This window comes from Acinonyx jubatus, chromosome C1 (genome assembly GCF_027475565.1).
Source record: "Acinonyx jubatus isolate Ajub_Pintada_27869175 chromosome C1, VMU_Ajub_asm_v1.0, whole genome shotgun sequence".
In the NCBI taxonomy this organism is placed as follows: Eukaryota; Metazoa; Chordata; class Mammalia; order Carnivora; family Felidae; genus Acinonyx; species Acinonyx jubatus.
The window spans coordinates 209,866,105-209,890,678 of NC_069381.1; the positions used below are offsets into that span (position 1 = coordinate 209,866,105).

At 46.8% G+C, this 24,574-nt stretch overlaps 1 protein-coding gene across 8 annotated transcripts in view; it reads left to right on the forward strand.

Annotated features, from left to right (window-relative positions):
* The window catches only part of ARMC9 (armadillo repeat containing 9), a 147,671-nt gene that overhangs the window by 54,357 nt on the left and 68,740 nt on the right, over positions 1 to 24,574 (forward strand). For all 8 annotated transcript variants that reach the window (XM_027048067.2, XM_027048050.2, XM_027048059.2 and 5 more), the window contains 8 exons: positions 1,133 to 1,225; positions 4,416 to 4,506; positions 5,759 to 5,882; positions 8,549 to 8,688; positions 10,135 to 10,211; positions 12,878 to 12,952; positions 16,722 to 16,812; positions 21,153 to 21,208. In XM_027048067.2, coding sequence (XP_026903868.1) covers positions 1,133 to 1,225; positions 4,416 to 4,506; positions 5,759 to 5,882; positions 8,549 to 8,688; positions 10,135 to 10,211; positions 12,878 to 12,952; positions 16,722 to 16,812; positions 21,153 to 21,208 — 747 coding nt within the window. The remainder of the gene's footprint in view (positions 1 to 1,132; positions 1,226 to 4,415; positions 4,507 to 5,758; positions 5,883 to 8,548; positions 8,689 to 10,134; positions 10,212 to 12,877; positions 12,953 to 16,721; positions 16,813 to 21,152; positions 21,209 to 24,574) is intronic.

The following is a 24,574-nucleotide window of genomic DNA, read 5'->3' on the forward strand; positions in this document are numbered from 1 at the left end:
TCGGTTCTGGGGGGGGTCTGCCGCTCTTGTCTCCTCACCATGTGGTCCTTTACACACCCAGCGCCTCCTCGGCCAGAAGTAAGGCCTGCGGTCTCAGGGATTGTTAGGAGGATCTTCCTGGAAAAGCAAGGACATTTGCTCACTTTAGTTATGTGATGTTCTCGTGTTGTAATTCATACCTGTACACACCCATATGTGCACACGCACACACATTGCACACATGACATTTTCTTTCCTTCTTTCTTTCTTTCTCTTTAATGTTTATTTATTTTTGAGAGAGAGAGAGAGAGAGAGAGACGCAGTGTGAGCAGGGGAGGGGCAGAGAGAGAGGGAGACACAGAATCCGAAGTAGGCTCCAGGCTCTGAGCTGTCAGCCCAGAGCCCGACGCGGGGGCTCGAACTCACCGCAAAATCATGACCCGAGTCGAAGTCAGAGGCTTAACTGACTGAGCCACCCAGGTGCCCCACAACATTTTTTTTCTAGCCCTATGGACATGAAGTAAATTCCTCCTTAACCCGAGACTTACGGCTCTCAAGATATACAAAATTCTACGCATCTACACCCTACACACACGCACACACACACAATATTGCTGCAGTGGTCTGTATAGTAGAAAGTCTAATTTGTTGGCAACACATTTGCTCCAAGCCCTCTTCCACCCGCCCTTTGTCCACCCCCCCATCACTGAGCTCCACTCACCTGCACCCTGCATTTTCACGCCTCCCTGACCTTTACCACACTTCCTCCCCCATCCGCCATGCTCACATTCCCATGTGGTGGCTAATGGTCTGCTCATCCTTTATGGGCCAGCTCTTGAGGCCCTTCCTGGCAAAACCCTCTCTAGATATTGGTGAGCTCTCCCTTATCTGTACACTTGCAGTCCGGGCATTTTACCACTTCACTTCTCTGGAGATTCCACGTGTGCAGGCTGATGCCTACGTCACCCATGAGGAAATACGACATTGTAACTCGTTAGTTGACTGGTTGGCTGGGTAACTAACCCTCCCCACCCAGATATTATTTACTTTGGTTAAATGTGTGGTTACCGGTACTGCCATTTAAAAGATGCCCGGTATGGGAACATTTTTCTCCATATTAAGACTTAGATCTGTTACTTTTTCTTTATTCTAGCGCTTGACCACATCCCATCCTGGAGAGCAGAGGGAGACCGTCCTGGAAGCCTACATTGGCAACGACCTCCTGGACTGTCACAGCCACGGCCAGGTCTCTAAGGGGAGGGCCAGAGCCCAGCCAGGGCCTTTATTTCGAGGGGATGATCTTAGCAAAAGGAGGAGGCTTTACTTTTTATGAGATTTTCAGTCTAGTGACTGTATGTCAGCCTTGAGCTCCTGTTAGCTGGTGAGATCTGCTATTCACCCCACACATTGGCCCACTTTTCACCTCTGGTAGAGTCCTAGACAGGTTGAACTGCCTGATTCAACTCTGGAGCTCTTGCCTGTCATTTTTCCTTTTCCCCAAATCCCAACTCTTTTCGTGACCCTGCCGCTTAACCGTGAGTCCTGCAAGCCCAGCATGATTTACGGCCGGCAAGGCGGGTAAGCCAAGCCAGTTGTTTTCATCTGGGCCCGACTTGAAATGTGTTAACACTATGTTTGTATATAGCTTCGGACCAGACAGGTCTGACGATGCAGTGGGGAAAGTATGGGATTCAGAATGAGATTAACTGGTTTCAGACTTCTGCCCTGCTGCCTCTGAGCCAGATTAGCTTAAGTACATTACTCTTAACCACCTCTGAGAAGGAGCCTCACCTGCCTTGTGAGGTTGGGAGGATGATTGCGTTTGGTCACGTGTGGGAAGTACTTGACCCGGTGGCCAGCCCAGAGTAGCCAAGGCATGGCAGTTCCCCTCCCCACTCCTCACCCCCTTACCTTTTGCCAGCACCCGGCTTCGCTGGACAGGAGGAAGAACGAGCTCTTGAACATGGCATATATAAAGACGCCGCATTTCATTGTCCCACTGAATGTTTATCTAAAATGACGTAAATACTTTATCTTCCTATTGTTAAGCTCACAGCGTGTGCGCTGAGTGGAATATTGATACCCCTTAGGCTCGCCGATGAGACGGCACCCTGCAGAAACTAATCATGTTAGTTGTGCCTGTTGTGCACATAGGCGGTAGCGTTTGAGAATTCTGAGTTGCCAGTTTATTCTTTGAATGTAGTTTTCTTACTGCTCCCATGAAAGAGTTATGTTAAGTTTAAAAATAGTCTCTCAGATTCGTGACTTATTTTATTTTTATTTCTTTAAAAAATTTTTTTTAATGTTTATTTACTCCCTTTTGAGAGAGAGAGAGCGCGCGTGCCAGTGGGGGAGGGGCAGAGAGAGAGGGAGACGCAGAATCCAAAGCAGGCTCCAGGCTCCGAGCTGCCACTGCAGAGCCCAGAGCGGGGCTCGAACTCACAAACCGCGAGATCATGACCTGCGCTCAAGTCCGACACTGGACGCTTAACTGATTGAGCCACCCACGTGCCCCTTTTTACTTCTGCTTATATTTAGAATGGCATTGAAACCAACTTATCAGACATGAAGCAGTTGAAAAATACACTGTTGTGACTTTATAAACTCAAATGCAAAGAGTAAATTCAGTTGGATCTTTCTGAAACTATCTTATTTCATTGAATCTGAGATGCATTTTCCCCCCATGTTAGCATCTGGGAAATTGGAATGTATCTAATACTTGATGGCCTGTTGTAGTTTAATTGGCTGCTTTTCTTTCTTGGTTGTACATATAAAAAAAACAATGTATCCTCTAATGAAAGATGCCTTAGGTTTTCCTCTCTCTGTTTTCTCTGTTCTTTTTCTGAATGTGGCACCTCTTGAACTGCTTCTCTAATTTTACCTTGTCTCTCATGTTTTCCATATTTTTCTTTTTGCTTTACTTTCCGGGAGATCTCCTCATCTTTATTTTCTAACCTTTTAGTTGAGTTTTTCATTCTCCCTTTTTGCGACATTCTGTTTTTTCATGGACATAATACAACTTCTTGTATCTCTGAGGGCATTAGTGACACATTCGCGCTTATTTCTAGTTTTCTTCTCCCTTCACCGTCTCGTTTCCTTCAGGTTGTTCCCCCATCTGTTTTGACCTTATCTATCGCCCATATTGGAAACTTATCTTGAGTTTCTGATAGACCTTGTTTAACTCATAATGTTTTGAGTGGGGGGAGTGAAAGCCGATTGGAAGTTGTGAATGCGAGGGTAGGACCTGTAGACACAGTGCTCCACTGGAGGGTGAGCCAGGTGGGCTCTCTATTAGGAACCTCTGATTTTAGGATCTCTGGTTCTTTTCTCTTGGGCTGGTCATTTTCTTCTAGGAAGAGTCTTCTGTTCTTCTGCCTAGAGGGTGAGGATCTGGGTGCAGTGTTCCGGGACTCAGGTAGGAGAAGAGGACAGGGTGCTCCCTGTTCAGCATTCTTTCTGCATTTAGGCACTGCCCCTTACCCCCTTCTGGTGTAGAAGTCCTGCTTACCTGGGCCAGGTGCCCCCCCCCCACTGAGACCCTTTGTGCTACCCTTGCAAGAGACCAATGGGGGGAAGTATGCGGTAGGACAGTAGTGTGGGAGCAGCAAAGTGGGATCTAGCTCCTGCTTTAACAGCTTTCATCCATTCTTCTTTATTTTTTTCCCTTTTGAGGGTTAAGTGCTGTAAATTGGGTAATTCCTCATTGTCCATTGCTGCCTTTGAGACTTGACATTCTTGGGTCTGCTAAGTCTGTTACTGCCCTGCATTCCTGATTCTGAAATTGTGTTACATTTCTTGTGCTGTCTCCCTGTCCTTCAGAATTTATGTCTTTAAAAAAAAAAAAAATTCCGTTCACTGTAGTTTTACTGTGGTTTGCAGGGAGCAAAAATAATGATGTGTGCGTTGGAGCTATCATTAACCTGGAAAAACATTAGCAACAGCAATAGCCAACAGTATTGCCTCCCTTGTGCCAGTCACTGTCTAAGTGCTCTGTATAATTGGTTCTTTTTTTTTTTTTAATGTTTATTTATTTTTGAGAAGGGTGGGGAGAGAGGCAGAGAGAGAAGGAGACACAATCCAAAGCAGGCTCCAGGCCCTGAGCTGTCAGCACAGAGCCCAACACGGGGCTCGAACCCACGAACTGCGAGATCGTGATCTGAGCTGAAGTGGACGGTTAAGCGATAGAGCCACCCAGGCGCCCGTATAATTCGTTCTTTTAATTTAGAAGGCTGAATAACTTATTTTTTGTCAACTCTCATAAAAAATCAGTTGGAAATGGAGATTTCCAGATGAAGCGTTGGCTTCAGTCCCTTTCTTAAACCTCTAATAAATTGACACGGAGGAAGAGAAGAGCAGACCCAGAGAAGGGACGTGTGTTTACCTGTCACTTTTCCTTAACCTCATCATTTTCCTCTTTTGCTGTGTTTCCCCCACAGAGGAGTGTGCTTCAGCTGCTGCACTCCAAGAGCGAGGTGGTGCGACAGTACATGGCCCGGCTCATCAATGCCTTCGCGTCCCTGGCGGAAGGTAGAGCGTCAACTTTTCCTCCCAGAGAGCAGCTAGGTCTTATTAATGCTTTTTATTCCTTTGAAAATCGACGTTCTTCTTCACGTTTCTTAAAGATGCTGTACGTCCCCTCCATTTATTCCTGTTTAGTGCATCTAAGGTGTTTTGTGCAAATTGACTGTTGTCCTTTTGCTTAGTTTATGTCAGAGCAAATTTTGATGGTTTTAGAGTTTACTTTATAAGCCTTCTGGTTTTATTTTGTGAGATTTCTGGTTTCGTAACCATAGTATTTCACTAGCTTTCAAGTATATAACAGGTAATGCATTTTCTATAGTTTTCTGCAAAATAAGGTTAGTGAAATAATCAAAGCTGATTCCAATAAGCACTGCACCATTTCCTTCAAAGGAATGTAACCTCTAGGGGCTCCCGGCTGGCTCAGTCGGTGGAGCGTGTAACTCTTGATCTTGGGGTTGTGAGTCTGAGCCCTATGTTGGGTGTAGAGATTACTTAAAAATAAACTCTTTTTTTTTTAAGCCTATAATCTCTTAAACCAAGAGGATTTGAAAATTCCAAAGATACTACATACCAAAGCTGAATTCAAGATGATTTTACAGGGTGCCATTATCTTCCATTAAGTTCTACTTTGTTTCAGCTTTTTAAAATGTGAATAAAGGGAGTTTTCAAATGATGACTAGATGATACTCCAAAAGCTGGGTCAGTCATTCATTCGCTTGTTCTTCCGTCTGTTCTTACAAGGGAGGGTACATGCATTAATGTCATCTGTATCAAGACACAAGTCTACAACAGGCTAGTGGTAGCTCAAGGCTTATTGTAGGGTGCCAGGTATGGTTCCCATCTCCTTCCCCAGGCCACGGGTGTGTCTCAAAGGAGCAAGGAATATGCCAGAAATCATTACTGCTTGGTTGCCCCTATTATAAAGACTAGGGGCCCCATAACATATAGATTCCTTACCCTCTTTGTCCTTGTAGATCTGACTTTTGGGTTCAAGATTACAGGTAAATAAAAGAGCTCCCCACAAAAACATAGTGATGACTTAATTATGTTTAGATTACAAAAGGAGTCGTTTTTTCTTCATTAGTTGATTGGATAAAACCAACTTTGCAGAAAAAATATGTTTTAAGTTTTTTAGAACCTAAAATTACCCAAACTCTACATAACGTTACGTGCAAAGTGTTCATCGAAAGTGGTTTTGGAGCATGAACTTAGCACAAGATAAATTCTTCTGCTTGTGCATCTCTGGTTATATTATTAGGTCGTCTCTACCTGGCCCAGACCACAAGGGTGCTGCGGATGCTGGAGGAAAGGCTGAAGGAGGAAGACGAGGATGTTGTCACCCGGGAGAACATTCTCGGGGCCTTGCAGAAGTTCAGCCTCAGGTGCTGACCGCGCAGTAGGTCATGGTAGCTCCTAACAGTAAGGTTTAGCCACTGTTTAGTCCCAATAGCAGCCCAAGGGGCACGTGATATTTTCAGTTAACATTTAGGAGAGGTTGGGTGACTTTCCAAGATAGGGCTGGAAAGCCTATCTCTAATCCTCGAGACCATCCAGCTCAGGAAGTGCCGTTGTGGTGTCCTCATGAGCGCCACAGCTGGGGCCGGCCAGGGGCTGGATTGTGTCTCAGGCCACGTGCTGGGGGTAGAGATGCACACGTGACTAAAACCTGATGGAGCTCAGCTCAGCAAGTCGCTCGCAGCCTCTGTGGGAGATGTGCACGTGGATGAGGAGTCACAGTGGGTGTGGTGGGATTTCCATGGAAGGTGGGCGGAGCCTCCCGCTCCCCAGTCCCTATGTCCCAGCGGCCCACCCTGACGTCTCCATCTGGACCCTGTTATGACTTGGATCTTGTAGCCACCTAGAGCTTTTGTTTGTTTTTCGTTGACAGCTTTATTAAGGTATACTTTCATAGCACAAAATTCACCCCTTTTAAATGCACCATTCAGTGAGTCTTAGTAGATTTACAGAGTTGTACAGCCACCACCACAAGCTAATTTTAGAACACTTCCATCACCACACAAAGAAACCTCATGCCCACCTCCAAGCCTCATTCTTACCCCCGGCCCCTGGTAACCACTAATTTGCTTTCTGTAGAGTTACCCATGCTAGACATTTTAGATAAATGGAATCCTATAATGTGTGTTCTGTCGTGACCGGCTTCATTCACTCAGCATCATGGTTTTAAGTTCCTCAGTGGTGTAACGTGTCAGGACTTGGTTCGTTCGTCATGCTGAGTAACGTGTCGTTTTATGGACACAACACATTTTGCTTATCTATTCAGCAGTTGACAGATACCTGGATTGTTTCTACTATTTGTCTGTTATGCATAAGCCTCTTAGGAACATCTGCATACAAGTCTTTGTGTGGACACATGTCTTCCTGTCTCCTGACTCGGTGTCTAAGAGTGGAATCGCTGAGTCGTTCAGAATTCTTGCAGCATGGCGTTCCCTCCTGACCACCTCACTTTCTCTCGGCCTTAGTAAGAAATCTCAGCTCTTTCTGACCATCAGCCCCCTTCTGGACATGCTTTCTTCCTGTCAAATGTGGTTAACTTTTTTTTTTTTATTTTTATTAGAAAGAGTGGGGGGGGAGGGGCGGAGGGAGAGAGAGAGAGAAATGTGGTTAACATTTGATTGATACGCTCTCGCTAGTAGCCCAAAGCCTGCAAAGTGACTTATTCTTTTTCTTTTTCTTTTTTTCCCCCAAGGTGACTCATTCTAAGTGTGTATGTTTCATGAGGGAAAGTGGTAGGTAGTTAGCTCCTACTATTTGTCAGGTCCCTGCCAATGCTTCTTGTTCTAACTATGTGAATTGAGAAGATCTGTAAGTGGTAATATCCAGTTATTATATTCCTCAGATCATATGAACACTTTGTCTCTGTTTGTTTATAAATTTAGCCTAGTGTCGACTGCATTTGGAAAATTTTTAGAAATTCAGTGACTATAGTTAAGTAACAGAGATAAGATACAAGGAAGAAATACTTCTTTCTGGGAATACAGATATTTATTGCCAGTTTTTTCTTGCCCTGCAAACAGTAATTTAAGTTTCTCTGTTCTGGAAATATGCTTCATGTTTTTGCAGTTTTCTGGAGTCTGTACAGTGAATGTAGAGAGTTAGGATTACCAAAAGAGTGTAGCCTTCATTGTATTCCAGTAAATTTCACCGAGGTGGTGAGTGTGGTGTGTAAGACTAGCACAGATGGGCACCCGGCTGGCTCAGTTGGTAGAGCGTGTGAATCTTGTTCTTGAGGTTGTGAGTTCGAGCCTTACATTGGGTGTAGAGTTTACTTAAAAATAAAACCTTGAAGAACAGCGCAAGTAGATACTGTCCAGGTAGGAGTTTTACCATAACCTGTTCATTAGGAGATGTGCAGTGGTGGTTCCTCCGTGGTGTTTTGATTTTCAAAGAATTTACGTGACTTCATAGTGATACCATTATGCCTGATCTCATCAGTTCTTAAGGCCGGCATGAAGACATTCACCATAACACATTTTGATGAGGTGTTGGATTTTGTAAGGTTTTATACCTAGACTCTGGGTGGAAAACAATTCTGTATCAATTATACGACCCACATCATTCAACTACCCTTAGTTTCTAGAGACCTGACTCAAAATGGGATTGGGCTGGTTGTTTGCTTTTCTTGTTTTTCACACAGCTCAAGTGCCTAGCTGGACTAGAGTTTACTAAAAACCCATTTATTGGTGTTGAACTATTCCTATGGCTATCTCCCGGGTCAAGTAGACCAAAAGCTATCAATAAATATTTATGAAATATTGGAAGTAATACTCTGCTAATTGTAAATGTTGAAAAAGAAACTTTCAAAGTAGGAGGCCTCCTGACTGCCTTCTCTCTGTCTGAACCCTTAGTAGTACCCTCGAAAGGTAAAGGCATCTGTTGTTTCAGCTGTGCAGGTCTAACAACAAAATATCCTTCAGAGTCTGTATCTCCTGCACAGTTTGCCTATTCTGACAGGTGTGCACATCACCCCGTAGTCTTGCAGGAAGGTTTCTCGACAGCTTTAGTTGACCTATAGGCTTTTGCATCCTAGGCGCCCGCTGCAGACAGCGATGATTCGAGACGGCCTCATCTTCTGGCTGATTGATATTCTGAAGGACCCCGACTGCCTGTCTGACTATACGCTGGAGTACTCGGTGGCTTTGCTCATGAACCTCTGCCTCCGGAGCGCAGGTCCGATGCACCCCTCCCCCACCCTGTCCCTTAGCCCTCTGGCTCCCCCAACAACCTGTCCTCCATCTCCCCCCCCCCCCCCCCCCCGCCTCCCGGCCCCTAACTACCCCCCCTACACCATCCCCCAGCCCTCTGGCTCCCCCCCACCCTGTCCCCCATCCCCCCCATCCCCCAGCCCTCTGGCTCCCCCCCCACCCTGCCCCCCATCCCCCCTATCCCCCAGCCCTCTGATTCCCCCCCACCCTGTCCCCCATCACCCCTATCCCCCAGCCCTCTGGCTCGGGTGTGAACCCGGACCACCACCCAGCCTGCTGTGGTTTGCCTTTAGTCTCCCTCATAGAGAACTGAAACAGAAGTAGGGTGTAAAACATTTCCAGCTAATTATACAGTTGGTGAATCCCTGAAGCCAAATACCTTGCTGCCCTTGGAAATACCATTTTATGTGGTTACAGCACCTGCAGTAAGAGGAAATTAAAATACTTTATATTTTTCTTCATCTTCATTGCACTATTCAAAGGCAGGAAGTTAAGAATTCTGATCCATTCTGTCCCAAGACAGAGAACTATGTTTCCAGGATTCTACAGGGTTAAGTCGGTGGCAGAGCAAGGATACCCGACCAGGCTCCCTGCTCCTCACCACAGCAGTCTGCCCACTTCACACACCGCCCCCCCGGAGAGGGGATTTTCACGCGCACATCTCAGCTCATCTGATCAGTAAAGGCAGTGATCGCAGCTTTTCTGCAGGTTCCATCCATGAAATGATCCGTTATGGGGATAGAAGAAGCTTCTTTAGAAGAAGTGCCAAGTCCGACCTGTGGCTGCCCTCAGTCTGAGCAGCCCCAGTTTGTGGAGAAGAAGTTACGTGGCTAAATAGCTCCGGGGTATTCGTTAGAAGCTTCTTTGCCCTCGGATGCTTTGTAATCTGCACGGCCTGTGTCTTGTTGACTGACTAAATGACTGTTACTTCAGTCTTCTCTTAAAAAACAACGTATGCAGATATCCCAGCTTTAAAGCATTCGTCAGATTCTAATCAGCTTCTCTTACTATCATCAGTTTATTTGCAGTGATTGTTACAATGCTATTTGGACTTGCTAAAGCACCTGTGTGAGTTTTGTGACGCTGGCGTGTGCACTTGGGAGGTAGAACGTTGCCCTGTAATGTATCGTGTGTTCACTGACACGACTAGCTCTGTGCCACCGTCTCCTGAGCACTCGGAGTGCACGGCCTATACCGAGTTCCTTCATTCTGCATCACCCTTCGGTAGATGTTAATAATCGCTAGGGAACCCCAGGAGGAAGAAACCGAGGCCCGGATTGCTTAAGTGACTCACCCAGGGTCACACGGTTCATTAGCAGAGGGCCCAAGATTTGTGCTCAAGTTTGCCTGACTTGAAACTGTACTTCTGAGTTTAGACACGTCATGTTTTGTTCCGTTGTCTTTTCTGAAGGGAAGAACATGTGTGCCAAGGTGGCAGGCCTGGTGCTGAAAGTTCTTTCGGATCTGCTCGGCCATGAGAACCACGAGGTACGGGGCAGCGCCGCTAGCCTGGGCTTGGGGGAGGGCTGGCCGGGTTAGTGCATGCGCTCTGCCCCCCCACATTCTGCAACCGGGAAGCCGGAAATCGATCCCCCACTCCTCGTTTCCTGTCGCCCTGCCATCACTGGTCCTTGCCAGGTCCCCCTCGGGACTTAATCTCCTCCTTGTCACCCGCCCTGCTTCATTCCACCCCACGCTGATTCTCCCCGGGGTGTGTTTATTTAACATACGTCTGTGGACACGTACGTGGCCTGAAAATGTAGTTAATGTTATGTGTTGCGTGCGTCATCGTGTAAATCGTATTGTGCTCTAGATCTCACTCTTTTCAGACTTTTTCACTGTGTTTTGAGGACTTCACTGTGTTGCTTTGTATACATCTCATTCCTTAACTCCCGCTACTGCAAAACAGCCCCTGTTTGCAGCGCCCCCATCCAGTCCCCCGGGCTTGTCGGCCTCCATTACCTCCAGTTCTCAGCCGCCACAGGGTCCTCAGTGCCATCGCCACACTCACCCCCCCCGGGGCCCCTGGGGTGCAGACACTTCGTCACTGCTGGCTCGCCCCACATGGCAGCCTCGGGTCAGAGTCCCGCCATGCTGTCCCACAGAATGGCCTTACCAGCTCCTGCTCTCCCCCGTGGCCTCCCCAATACTGGGGTGATTTTCTGTCGTCCAACCTGTGTGCCACAAGCCCTTTTTAAATAAAGTGGAGGTCTCGATAAACTAATTAACAGAAACTTATAAACAGTATGAGGATTCTCTCTCCTGCTTTCTACAGATGCCTGTGCAGAAACCACGACATCACTCTGCCCCTGAGGCCAAAGCCTCAGCAAAAACCTGGCCTCTTTAGCCAGATCAAGTACAGGGGTGTCTTAGCAGGACAGGACAGAGTACCGTTGGGTCAGAGTGAGGCACTTGGTTTCCCTGTCTCCATTCCCGTTGCAGACAGCTCCCCTCTGTTCATTTCTCTCATACCCTAGGTCCCCTGGCCCACCAGCTGAGCGACCCCGCTGCCTCAGCTAGCGAGGGTTCCATGGTGGTGACAGTGCTTGCTGTGCTTGAGGGCTTCAGATCAGGAGCCCTCAACTCCTTCTAGACTCTGTTCTCCATTTTATTCAACTACGGCGGTTGAAGCCTGTGGGAAATTTGTCTCTGATAGTAAATGTTGGTTTCAGGTGTTGGCACCAGTATGCTTGCTACCTCCGAGAACAGAATAGACCGACAGATGTAAATCTTGTAATTGTCACAAATGCATTTGCCTTGAAGATGAACTGGAAAGTCTCCCTGTACACATGTTAGAGCCTAGAAGTGTGTTTGCCACACAAATAAATGCTCCGTGCATGGGTCCTGTGTGAGGCAGTCATAGTCTTGGAAGACGAAACCCAAAAGCCATGAAGAAAAAGATACGCATGTTTGACTTTGTAAATAGTAGACTTTTTGGATATGGAAAAAGATGCCATGATAAGAGTCCTACCCGGAGGAAAAATTGGCCTCACATAGGACAAAAGCTCCCTTATACATGAAGATCTCCTATGAATTGATAAATACAAGTCAGAAGAAGAAGATAAAGTACACACGGGGGCAAGTTACAGAACAGGAAATCTTGATGACCAGTTTGGCCAGTGGTCAGGAAAATGAAAGAACAGCCATAGGACGCCTTTTATTATTTTTTTTACCCATTAGATTGGCAAAGATTAAGGGACAATAAAGTCCAGCGCCAGAAAAGACGGGTGGGACATGAGCCCTTCTCCACTGCTGTGGAGAGTGTAGCACAAAATCTGCTCAGAAGGGAGCTGCCATTTATCAAGCACCTGCCATGTACCATGTCCTGTGTGGCTTGATGTTGGGGTTACCTGTGTGAGTAAAACATGAGTCCTGTCCTCGAAGAGCTCACAATAGGGGAGACAGAAGTATAAATATGAACCCAGTATGGTAGTGGGGGGATGTGCAGGAAACAGAGCTGGGGGGGGGGGAGGGGCCCGTAAGTAACGTGGGATGTGTGCAGGAAGGGAGGGGCAGGGGGACACGATATTGAGGCCACACCTCGAAGGCTCCTGTGTGCCGTACTGAGGAGTGAGGACTTTCCAGGTAGGCTCTAGAGAAGGTTTACGAGGTAGGAAGAGGGACGATTTGGCCCACGTTGTAGAATTTTGGCAATGATGGGATTATTGGGCTAACGTGTGAACATCAAAGGCAGAGACCTTTTGGGAGGATCGATGTCGCCTAGGTCATGGAGGATGTCCGAACAAGGACCGTGGTAGTGTGTGTGGAAAAGAAGGGTTCCTATCAAAGGCAGCTTGGAGACTCAACACTGAAGAGCAGAAGCGAGAGCATTCGATGATGACTCCAGCGGTTCTAGCCTGAATGAGCAGGCCGACAGTTAAGCAATGGCATATGGCAGGAGTGAGCTTTGGGAGCCAGTAATGAACTTGGGTTTGAACTCTTCGTTGTAGCTGTCACTGGGACATGCAAATATGGAGATATCTCCATATTTGGACATGGAGATATCTGTCCTTTGGAAACATGTGTCCTGGAGCTGAAGAAGGTGGTAGTGCTCTCTCTCCTCATGAGCCACACTGTTCACAAGCGGGGTGTTTGATCACTGGGTTGTACGGTATGTGACAACTTGTAAATGGCTGTTTTTTCTCCCCTTAAAGATACAGCCGTATGTGAACGGAGCTCTGTACAGCATCCTTTCTATTCCGTCCATTCGTGAGGAAGCAAGGGCAATGGTAAGACAATGTGCTTGAGGGACACCCGGGTGGCTCAGTTGGTGAAGCGTCTGACTCTTGACTACGACCCGGGTCATGATCTCATAGGTTTGTGAGTTTGAGCCCCACATCGGGCTCTGCGCTGACAGCACGGAGCCTGCTTAGGATTCCCTGCCCCACTCTCTCTCTGTCCCCCCCCCTGCTCGTGCTGTCTCTGTCTCTCTCAAAAATAAATAAACATTTACAAAAAAAAAAAAAAAAAAGAAAGCAAATATGCTTGAGAAATTCGTAAGCTTCAATCAGTGCCACGGTTCAGAAGCTGTTAGAGCAAGGAGATCTGAGACTGGGCCCCGTGGCTTGCACGTAGCTTATGAACTCCCTGGAATTGTATGCCAGATATGTATTTGCAGTTTTCTGGAGAGAGAATCTGGAGCTTTTATCATATTCTCGAGGGATCCCTAACTCCTAAGAACTACCATGTTAGAAAGTTCCCAACAGGCTTATTTTTGGAAAGTTAGTAGACTTTTTTTTAAATGATTCATTTTAATTTGGGGCGTTGGGAATGCCTATGGATTTCATAGTAGAAGCTTAGCAGGAAAACAGTGAAATGGAGAAAGTATCACTGAAATTCACCTGCAGGAGTCCTAGGGGACTTGCGGCAGGAGTGAGCAGTGGTGTGGTCCAAACACTCGGAGGCTGCAGACGTCCTCACAGCAACCAAGTGGGACAGACACTCTGGTAAAGACGATAAAGCTGTCTGGTTCCTGGTGTGGTTGGTAAATAGTGAATTCAATACTTGATGTGTTTCCATTAGTGCTTCTGTTGGATTAAGTATAAAACAAGCTTCAGGTGATTAGCATCGTATGCGATGACAAGTGTTTCTGGATCTAATCAGCAAAACCACTGGAGTTTTGTCCCTTTTCTCATAACATGCGGAACCAGCTCAACTGTGTGCATATTAAATGCTATGATGAAGGGATTAAATATATTTCCACAGTCAAAAGACAGGCCAAATTCAGTTTGAGACCAGTGAAACATGTTCTTCCACTTGATTTTGCTTACTTAGAAGAATTGCTAAATCTCCTAATTAGTCATCTAAAATTACATCAACAGTTATGCCAGAGATAAAAACTCAGTTAGGAACTATTCTGTGTGGTCACACTGAACAATGGAACTTAATTGCCTATCGCTTTGGGGAGAGGGGAATCATTTCAGTACGGAACAAGGGAAAATGGACTTGGTTAAATTCTGCATTATGGTCCTTCTGGTGAGAGGAATTCTCAACCAAAGGAGAGACCAAGGAAGAAAACACGTAGGCTAAGAAAAAAAGAAGGGAGGTGATATGGATCAGACAGTAGGAAAGGCAGCTTGGAGGAAGGACATCCAGGGCAAGGGGCAGGGAAGGCAGGACAAAACAGAAGTAAAGGGACAGGGACCAAGTGGGGAGGAGAGATTCGTGTTATAGGACATTAGAGCATGACCCTTAGAGATCAGCCAGGCCAGAGAGAAAAAGTGTGGAGGAAAGGGACAGTGTCTCAGAGACCTGGGGGACAATACCCAGAGGTCTCACACATGTGTAACTGGACTCCCAAAAGGAGAGGAGAATATGACATCATAAGAACTCTGTTTTTGCAACCAGGTAAAACATTCGTATGCTTGTGGAAAACGACAAAGAAAACATAGAAATTATATCAGTACCAAATGCTATGATGGTTGGTGGTCTTAAAATAATACCCCCCACCCCCCAAACAGAGAAGAAGATAAACGAGTGCACTGAGGCCATTTGAACTTTAAGAGACTGCCAAGGTCTGGGACGGGAGAGCGGTTCAGATCAATAGGGCTGCGCCGATGCCTGCTCCAAAGCCTCCCGCCCCCGGTGCTGGTGCAGTTGTCGGCCATGAAGCTCTTCCCCAGGATTGAAATCCCAGCCAGACAGTCTGGCCTGGGCTGGAGCAGATTCCTGCCCGCTTGATACCCTCTTCCCTTGACTCAAAGACTATCCAGAGTTGTTCCTCCCTTCCAGACCACTCCTTCATGCTCTCCTCTGTGCGCTTGCCTGTCTCTGCCTGCCTCTCTGCTAAATGTTTCCTTTCTCAAAGGTGCTGTCCTAAGCCTCTCACTCTGCTGTCACCCGGAACCTTGTTTATTCCCTTGGCCTCGGCTGCCAGATCTCTCTTCTGAGCCACAAATCCCTTCCAAACACAGCAGGAACGATCTTAACCATTTCAGTAGGCTTTACACCCAGCATGGAACCCCACTCAGGGCTTGAACTCACAACCCTGAGATCAAGACCTGAGCTGAGATTAAGAGTTGGACCCTTAACCAACTGAGCCACCCCGACTCCCCTTAACCATTTATTGAGCATCTATTATGTACCAGCACTTGGACTGGATGCTGTTTTTTTAGGTATAATTTATATAGTTCAATGCAGTGGACAAACATATGTATCTACCTAACCAACACCCAATTACATGCTTTACCTTTTAAAGATTTCATGTTAACCAGCGTTGCCATCCTTATTTTATAGTTGAGGACACAGGTTGGGAGGAACTAAGTAATTTGATCAAGGTCACACTGTTAATTCATGAGGGAACTCAGATTCTAATCCAGACTTAGCCTTCTGGAAGGTAATGCTCTTCTCTACACGATGGGAATTCACCATGTTCAAAACTGCACTTGACATTTCTTTGATTCACTTACAGCCATTGACTCCAAACAGGCCTGCATTAAAAGAGGGAAATATTGGCTCATTTAACTGAAAAGTCCAGGCGTAAGCATCAGGCAGACCTTGATCAGGGTTCATGTGTTACTGGATCCATTTCTCTCCTGGGACCTCTGGAGTCTGCTTCCTCTATTTTAGGGTCATTATTAGATACACTTTCCTCTTGTGGCAAGAAGGTCTCATCAGCTCCAGCCACACGTGCTCATTCAGATCCCTCAAGGAAAGAGGAAGGCGGGGAAACAGATACCTGTGGTTAAGTTAGTATCTTACATTCCCTGCAATTCTGTTAGCTAGTATTGAGAGTTCTGATGTCAGTGTTTTGTAACAAAGTAAATATTATGCAATATGGTGCCTTTATAATTCTTTTGGTAGAAGAAGAACAATAGCTGTTTAAAAAGAGGTTCTGTTTGTTCATTTATTTCTCTAAACATATGGCTTTACTCTTCATTTTGTTTCTAAAATCCAGAAGGAAGTGTATAAACGTAAAGAAATCACAGGACAGAAATTACCTCCCAAAACAACATATTGCCCAAACTAAAGGGAATACTTATGCAGTTAAATTTTACAATAGTTTTTTTTCACTTTTTATGAGAATATAGTTGATATACAGTGTTCTTTTAGTTTCAGATGTACATCCATTGCTCATCAAGACAAGCACAGTCACCATCTGTCACCATACATTACAGCATTATTGACTGTAGTCCTGATGTACTTTTTATCTCTGTGACGACTTATTGACTTTATAACAGGAAGTTTGTGTCTCTTAATCCCCTTCACCTATTTCACCTATCACCCCACCTCCCTCTGGCAACCCCCAGTTCTCTGTACAATAGGTTTTTGTTGTTGTCTGCCAAACGTTTTATAATTAGGTCAGATAGCCAACCAAGAAGAAAGCAGTTTCACTGTGAGTTGTGAAAAATAACAAGAAGAATGTTTAGTACTGAGCAGAGGTATCTTTATTGTGTATATCCCTACTCTCCTGCCAAAGGTTTTTTTTTTAATTGGGTAGAGCTGTTCTCCCCCACAAAACAACTAAAATACTAACTCTTACTCTGTCTACTGCCCCAGGGAATGGAGTACGTCCTCCGCTGCTTCATCAAAGAAGGCAATGCTGAAATGGTTCGCCAGATCGAATTCATCATCAAGCAGCTTAATTCAGGTCCGTTCAAAGCAGGAAGCTATAATCTGTCTGTGCATCTTTCATGTGTGCTGGAAGGATACACAGGCTTTCTTAGGAAGGCTTGTCATATCTTGGAATCCATTCAGGGGCTTTAAGGGAGGTGGGGAGACCCAACTGAACCCACCAACAAGGCGGTCCAGATTGTCCCAGGATCAACGATCTTTCACCACACTTCAGGCTTAGAGTCAACAAAAAGAATTCAAAAGCAACCGCAGAAACTCTGCTCTACCCTTACGTTCTCTTTATGTGGACCTCCCCCTCCTCGTTCTCTCCCCGCTTCACAGGGCTTCTCTGGGGGTCCCAGGGCCAGATAAGGAAAACAATGCCGACCTCCGTGGCACCACCACAGAAAATGTCACTCTCCCGCGTGCATTCACGCTTTCAAAACAAACTTATGTTGCCCGCTGGTGCCATGGAGGAGATGATCCTCGTTCTCTCGGGCTTTCTCCGTTACCGTGACAATCGACATCCCATAGTAAGCAGGAAAGGAAGGTGCAGGAAGCCTTGGATGGGACCAGGATGGAGGGGAAGCTCTAGCTCTTTCTGTGGACTCCTGACATCTTGATCCTGACTCGTACCCGTGCCAGAGGCACCCAGCAGCCCACATCACTCAAAGTCCAAGTGCACAGATCCTACTTAGCACGTGAGCGAAGGTGAAAAAATGAATCTCCTGATCTCTACTCCTGAGTCAGCAGCTTGACCAAGGCCAAGAAACAGTTGCCCGAAGCCATTCACTGGAGGAAGCCCATAGGTGGCTCATGGTTTGCGGCCTGAGCTGCACATGGCAGTCACCTGAGGAGATTTAAAGTCCCCAAAGCAGCACCCCATGCTAGTGAAATCAGAAGCTCCAGGGGGGCCCAGGTGTGAATAGTGTTTACATTTATTTCTTTTTGAGAGACAGAGCACAAGTTGGGGAGGGGGGTAGTGTTTAAAGCTCCCAGGTGATCCCCACATGCAGCCGGGGTGGTGGGTCCCTGCCTCGGACGAGCACAGAAATGGAGAGGCTGAAAGAGGACGTTAGAGGCTCCTGATCAACAGGAAGCAGCAGGGAGAGCAGCTAGTGAAACCTTCACTCCCTCAGGCTGGGGCACATTTCCATGTGAACATCCTCCCCTTGGCTATTCATCCCAGATTCAGGTGAGCAAGGAATAGAATTTTGCTTTCTGCAACAGCTGCATTTCTGATCTGGAACCCCCACTCTGCTGGGCGGATGGATCGACAAAACACAGCGAAATAAAATGCGGCTGTTCCATGACAGCAGTCGGGACTCAGCTCGCTCCCTCACCGGCTGTGGGTAGAAGAGAGGCCACTGCTGGGGAAGGAGGGAGATGCAGGGAACAGCTGAGAACTCCGTCCCTAGCGAGTGGGGGTCCTCTGTGACTTTGGGGTCACGTTTGGGCCCGGAATCTTCTTCAAGGCTGGCTTTGTGTTCCAGTCTATCAAGACCCATGCGCCTCCATTTTCTTGTCGGTCTCTCCTCCTTCCTGGCAGCCAAGCCACAGGGGCGGTCCCCCTTGCGCTCTGGCCCCAAACCGTCTCTTTGTCGTCTGTAAAACTGGCCCTTAAGCTAACATGCTGAAGAATGTGAAGAGGGAGGGTCAGTTAGACATTTCCGTGAGGGATGTGCTTTGTCAGGAAATTATCGTGGGTGGAGTTCTGGTATATTCAGAAGGGGCTTGACATACACCTGCTTTGCTCAGTAAGTTCCAGTTTCAATAATGAGTGTCAAAAGTATTTCTTTTTTTTAGGAAGCACTTCAGTTATTCTGTATCCATGGGACAGTGGCAGGTCCCCAGAGACCCTATTACTTAGGAGTCTGATCCTTTGAAACAAAATGAGGAAGTCATTGAACGTTTGAATGGAGGACGAGGCACACACACACAGCTGCCTTAGGATATGTGTCGTGAGCATGGAGTCAGAATGAATGGGTGTACCAGCATCACTGTGAAAGCCACAGAGGGGAGAGCTGGAGTTTCCACCCCGTTTGGGCTTCATCCTCAAGTAGACATTAACAGTAGAGTATGAATTAGTAGTAGCTTACTAGTTTAAGATAAGTCGGATGGCATTGCCACAATCTCTATTTAGCGTATTGGCTTTATTGTTCTATTTTAGTAAACATGTGAAACGTGCGTATGGGTTTTCATACATTCGGGCCCATCTCAGTTCTCTAGTACTGTTTTTCCTATAAAGTTTTAAGGTTTCCAAGTATAGAAATTCCAGAGTATTTTAGGAACCTAACCCCACAGGTAGGGAAGGACTGCCCTGGGGAAGCTTAAGGGACGTGGCAGACAGAGGTGACCGCCACCAGCAGCAGCAGAGAGGTTCATCTATGACTCCAGCCCTCAAGGGGGGGGCCTGGCAGGTACTGGCCAGTCCCTGAGGAGAGGACGGGAGCAGGGCAGAGCCAGCATCGCCAGCTGGGCCGCAGGAAAGGAAGGACACTGATGGCTCCGAGCACTACTCACTGTTAGTTACTGGAGTGAGGGCAGCTGGCCGTGCCACAACCCAGGAGACAGTGCGGGAAGCAGGGCTGATGTCCCTGTCACCCCCAAGAGGAGGAACTGACATTTATAAGGTACTTAATTAAGTTCACAGGACTGGATTGTTCTGGGGAATAGGATGAGTCTGAGCCAACAGGTTCAGGGGAGGGGTTGTGGCTGGACCAGCCTGTGGCTTCACGAAACGTCTAAGATTCTTTTTTAAAAAGTGGGAGGGGGCATTTGCATATTGGAAAAAGAAATGTCCACAGCTGATGAATACAGCAGCACCCCCATTTCGAAAGCCACCTGCTTGATAGGCATTTACCTACAGGTGGTGCGGAGCAGAGCTCTACGTGCGCTGGGAGGGCACAGAAGTTAGGTGAGGGAGCTTCAGCTCAAGTGCAGAATGGCGTAATTTCCCCATCTGCAAGGTAGTTTTCTTGACGTAAACAGCGTTCCGTGACAGGGGTGGGGCCGTGATGGGCGTGGAGCTGTGCAAGCCCCCTGAGGTGGGGACAGAAGTTGGTGTCCTACAGGCCTTGGTCTAGCCAAGTCAGTGAGAGTCCTTCCCTTTAGAATGAGGGTTGTGTCAAGGACAGTGGGTGTCCTGGGGCTTCTACATATTCCTTCTATGAAATGGTTTTGGGGTTTAAGTTTAATCTGCCCCCTTTCTAAGTATGCTGAGCAGTCTCTTCAAGAATAGCCTTTGGCTCCTTGCCTCCTACTTCCTACTTGACTTCCTCTCCTCTCAGGCTCTCTTTACTTTCATGTCATCTGTTCAAGAAACAAATGATCATTAAGGAAGATGCATTAGGGATAGAGGGATGAGTAAGCCTGGTGCTCTGTTCTCAGGGACTCACAATTCAGTACAATGGGTGAGGAAGATGCCCAGACAAGTCCATAGCCATTCATACATGAGTAAACTGATCCTCCCAAAGTGGCAAGTACTATCAGACTGCTGTCCAGTATGGTACTGTCTAGTACTACTCTCCAGGACAATGCTGTCTAGAGAAAATGCTGAGTGTTCAGCAGACTGAGGGGTGACTGCCCAGTGAGGGGTCAGGGAAGGCTTCGTGGAGGAGAAAGTAACCAAACTTCTCTAATAGCCACTGTGTACCTGGCCCTGGGCCAGGTGGCTTAGTTTGGTATACTGTGAAGTTCCCCCCACCTACCCACCCACCCAACAACCCTAGGAAGTAAGTGGTCTGATCCCCATTTCACAGATGAAAACACAGAGGCTCGTCCTTTCTCAGATTCCATTTTGCTATTATCCCTCCTTTATATATAAACTCTTAAGATCTAGCAGTGAACCATGGGAGCCTTCAGGAACCCTACCTGCCACGGCTGCTACCCCAGCCTCTGTGGGAAAATCATGGGATTTAAAAAACAGGCTTGAGTTGAATCTCAGCTCTGTCACTTACGGGAGTGTGACCATAGACAAATCTCTTATCCTCTGTATGCCTCCTTTTGCTGTTTGCTATAAAGTGGGGAGAAGAGTCAACCAAATCTTTGTACGGAGGAAATAACACGTGTACAGCATCTAGCTCGATGCCTAGCAACACTAGTTTAATTTCTTTTTTTCTAAATTCCTCTCAAATTGTATGCTGGCTTTTAACTTTGCTCGCGCCACCACCAATGTGTTCTGGTCAAACTGGGGGAGAGATTTAATTTGCTGAGGATGATCGCAACCTGTGGCCACAATGGCCCCAGAAACCAAATTGTTCCGAGATGACCCGATTCTCATTAGTGCATTTACACGCCTCTACAGCCGCTGAATGATTTTGTTGGCCAAGACTCCCAACTGTGTTTGCAGTTATTCATTTATTTTTTTCTTTATAGAGGAGCTACAGGATGGTGTTCTTGAATCTGATGATGATGAAGAGGAAGATGATGAAGTAAGTTGGTGGCCCTTGACACCACCTAGAAAACTCATGCCAAATTTTTGAGTCTCTTTCTTGCCTCGAAGAGTTAGTCCAGAAATGGAGGTTTGATCCCTGCAGCATTATTCCTCACAGTGCTGGAGCTTGGCTAAGCTCAGCTGCGGGGGGTCTTGCTCATCTCAGTTGAGGTGTCGTGTGGCTGCTTTCCGCGTCCAAGCTGGCCTCCCACCCTCCCCGGCCCCTCCGCGTGGCCTCCGATCGCCCAGCGGTCAGGCTTACGGTTCCTCACCGGTTGGTGGCTGGGCTCCAAGAGGGAGGAAGTGAAAGCTTCCAGTCCTCTTCCAGGCTCAGCAGTCTAGAACATCCCTTCTGCTGTGTTCTGCTCGGGGCACATCACAAGAGAGGCCCAGACTGGGGAACGGAGGTTAGACATAACCGACCGGAGGGTTCGAGGCAGGAGGATTGGGGGTGGCCATGTCTGAAGGACACGTGCCGCCCCTGGGATGGGTTTTCTGCAGCCACAGCACACAGGTGTCACACTCCACAGCACTCGGGGCTTATGGGAGGTTGAAAGGCAGCACTTCTGCGACATGAGTCTTTTGCTTTGAAGGGGCCCGAGCCTGCCCTGGTCTTCCTCATGTTTGGGGGCGTCAGGCCTGGAGGCTCCCGTGAGACTCTCTAGGCTGAGAGGCTGGGTTCAGAGCGGGCGGAACCAACCACCTTGCTCTTTTATTTGCGCTGTTTCAATATGGGTTTCCTCGGCTCTGCAAAATCTGCTTACCTGGTTTTTTAAAACCAGAAGGTTCAGAACTAACGTCGGTGAGTCTCATGAAGCGCAGATAGAGAATGGCGACTCGTGGGCGGGAGATGGGTTTTTCAGACGACGAGCTTTTTCCTCGTTCTTCCTCCAGGCCTAGAAAACCCATACACGTTACTCTCTCCACTTCTCGGTACTAATTCCTGGTTTGCATTCCTTCTATTTTGTGGGGAGCAAGTACTCCTGAAGTGAATGCTGGAGGAGAGGTTTCCCCTTGGAGTTGTGGTCTCTCGGGTTAAAAGGTCTGTAAAGTCAGGGTTTTGTCCACTGATGGCACCAGCTGGGGGAGATCTTCCAGCGAGTTCATTTAAGAGCCTTCATTTAAGAGCCTTCCGGCGAAGAAGGCTGTGCTGAGGTCGCCCAGTGATTGTCCTTCCCACAGGCCGCCTCCCGCCTGCCGTTTTCTTCCTGAGCTGTAGGTGGCGCTAGAGGGTGCAGACCGCTCGGCCTTGTCCGACAAGCGCAGTTCTGGACCTCGGCTGGGGATCCTGGCCCCTTCCTTTGCAAAGGTGGATCCAGAGAGGGGAGGAGACCAGCCTAAGGTCACACAAAGTCGATGGCAGTAAAATCTGGTTTAGAACAGGGATTGGCAGGCTTTTTCTGTAAAGAGAAAAGTAGTAAATATTTTAGGCTTTGGAGGCAATGTGGTCTCTGTTTCAACTACTCAAATCTGCCGTTGTGAGGCAAAGTAGCTATCAGCAATACATAAAAGGATGAATGCGGCTCTGTTCCCATAAAATTGTATTTATGGACACTAAAATTTGGATTTCATTTGATTTTTGTGGGTCACTAAACTTTTTTTTTTTTTCAAATATTTAAAGATGTAAAATCATTCTCAGCTTGCTGGCCTTTCAAAAGCAGGCATCTTGTCCTGTAGGCTATTGTTGGCCAGCCACAGGAGAGAACCCAGCTCCCTGACCCAGTCTTCTCAGGACTGTGATAAGAGACCATCTTTGTTCCCTGTCCCATCAGTATTGTTTTAAATTATATTTTGAATTAATATCTTAATTAATTAATTCCATTGAGTTTTTGTCATTATATCCAGAAGTTCTCCTCAGCAACTATGTGTCCTCTTCCTGAGTTATCTCTTTGGAATTTTTTTGTTTGCTTTGAATTTTTTGTTTTGTTACTGTCAACCCCTTTGTCTTTGAATTGCAAGGGAAAATTCATTTGGCTCAACTGTTCTGTTAATGATGGGAATTCAACTTTGGAAAATATCCCTATGGAAGCAATTATAGTCTACTAAAAATTAAGGAATATACAGATCTTTTATTTTATTTTTTTAAGATTTTATTTTTAAGTAATCTCTATACCCAATGTGGAGCTCATCCACAACCCGAGATCAAGAGTCACATGCTCCACCAACTGAGCCAGCCAGGCGCCCCTATAGAGATCTTTTAATTTTCTGGACTTTTGGCTACCCTGATTTTTATTTTAAGAGGGTAGGGTTTGAAAATATTTGTTGTGATAACTAGAATTTTCAGAAGACTCCTAGAAGGTGTTTAGTTGGGAAATTGTAAGGAAAGGATCTGGCCTTTGGGGCCGGAACATGGCTCTGCGATGCACTCCAGTCACAGATCCTGGACTTTCCCTCTCTCTTCACCCCTACAGCACACCACAGAGTGTTAGCAAGGGCGACCCAGGGAGGGCCCCAGCTATCTGTGTTTTACTCAGCTGGTAAACCAAGAGTGGGTGTTACTTTTTAAATTCGAAAGAAAAAGGAAAGTGAAAGGTGCTTAGACTCAAGGAAAATTTCCACAGAGCATTTGAGCATGTGGCACTGTCATTGGAACATAGCTACTACCTCCCAAGGTGACAGCTTTGAAGGAGACAGCACAAGTGTTTTCAGGACCTTTGAGTCAAATGTCATCTTGCTTAGCATTGTAAAAAAAATTTTTAATTTCCTATTGAAACCCAAAACACAGATAATGGAGCCAGTGTTTTCACAGAGCTACTCAATGCTTCTAAAGATAACATGGCTCTATCGGGGTGGGGCTGGAAGCCAAGGGGAATTAGGCTCCGTTTACCTTACATCCAGTTAAAATCTGTGCACTTGCAACTGTGGCCACTGGTCCTGCTGCCCAGGAAGCTCAAGAAAACCCCCAGGTGCACAATCTGATCTAATTTTTAAGAATGTAATGACTTGTCCTGGTGTGCTAAAAGTTCTGTCTGATATACACACATTTATATGCCAAAATAAAAAGATGTAAAGGTAGCGTTAGGGATGTTTTTTTCTGACTTACAGGCTGTCTAGTGTATAACGTCAAATAGGAGAAGGAAATCACAAAGCGATGTGAACACTATGATTCAATTTCAGAAAGAAAACAAACATAAATACACAGCCTGATGAATGATGTATGTACTTCTGTGTACGCGCAGCAGAAAGGCGTGGCAAGTTACGCCCTCTTTGTTGACCCTGGAAACTACCTGGAGACCAGGAGGAGGAAATGGGGGGAGGCAGCGAGGTCTTGGTCAGCGGGGAGGGCCGCAGAGTCACCTGTGTAGTGAGAAGTGAGAGAGAGCGTGCACCAGATTCAGTGGGCGGAGGGCGGAGGGCGGGTGCT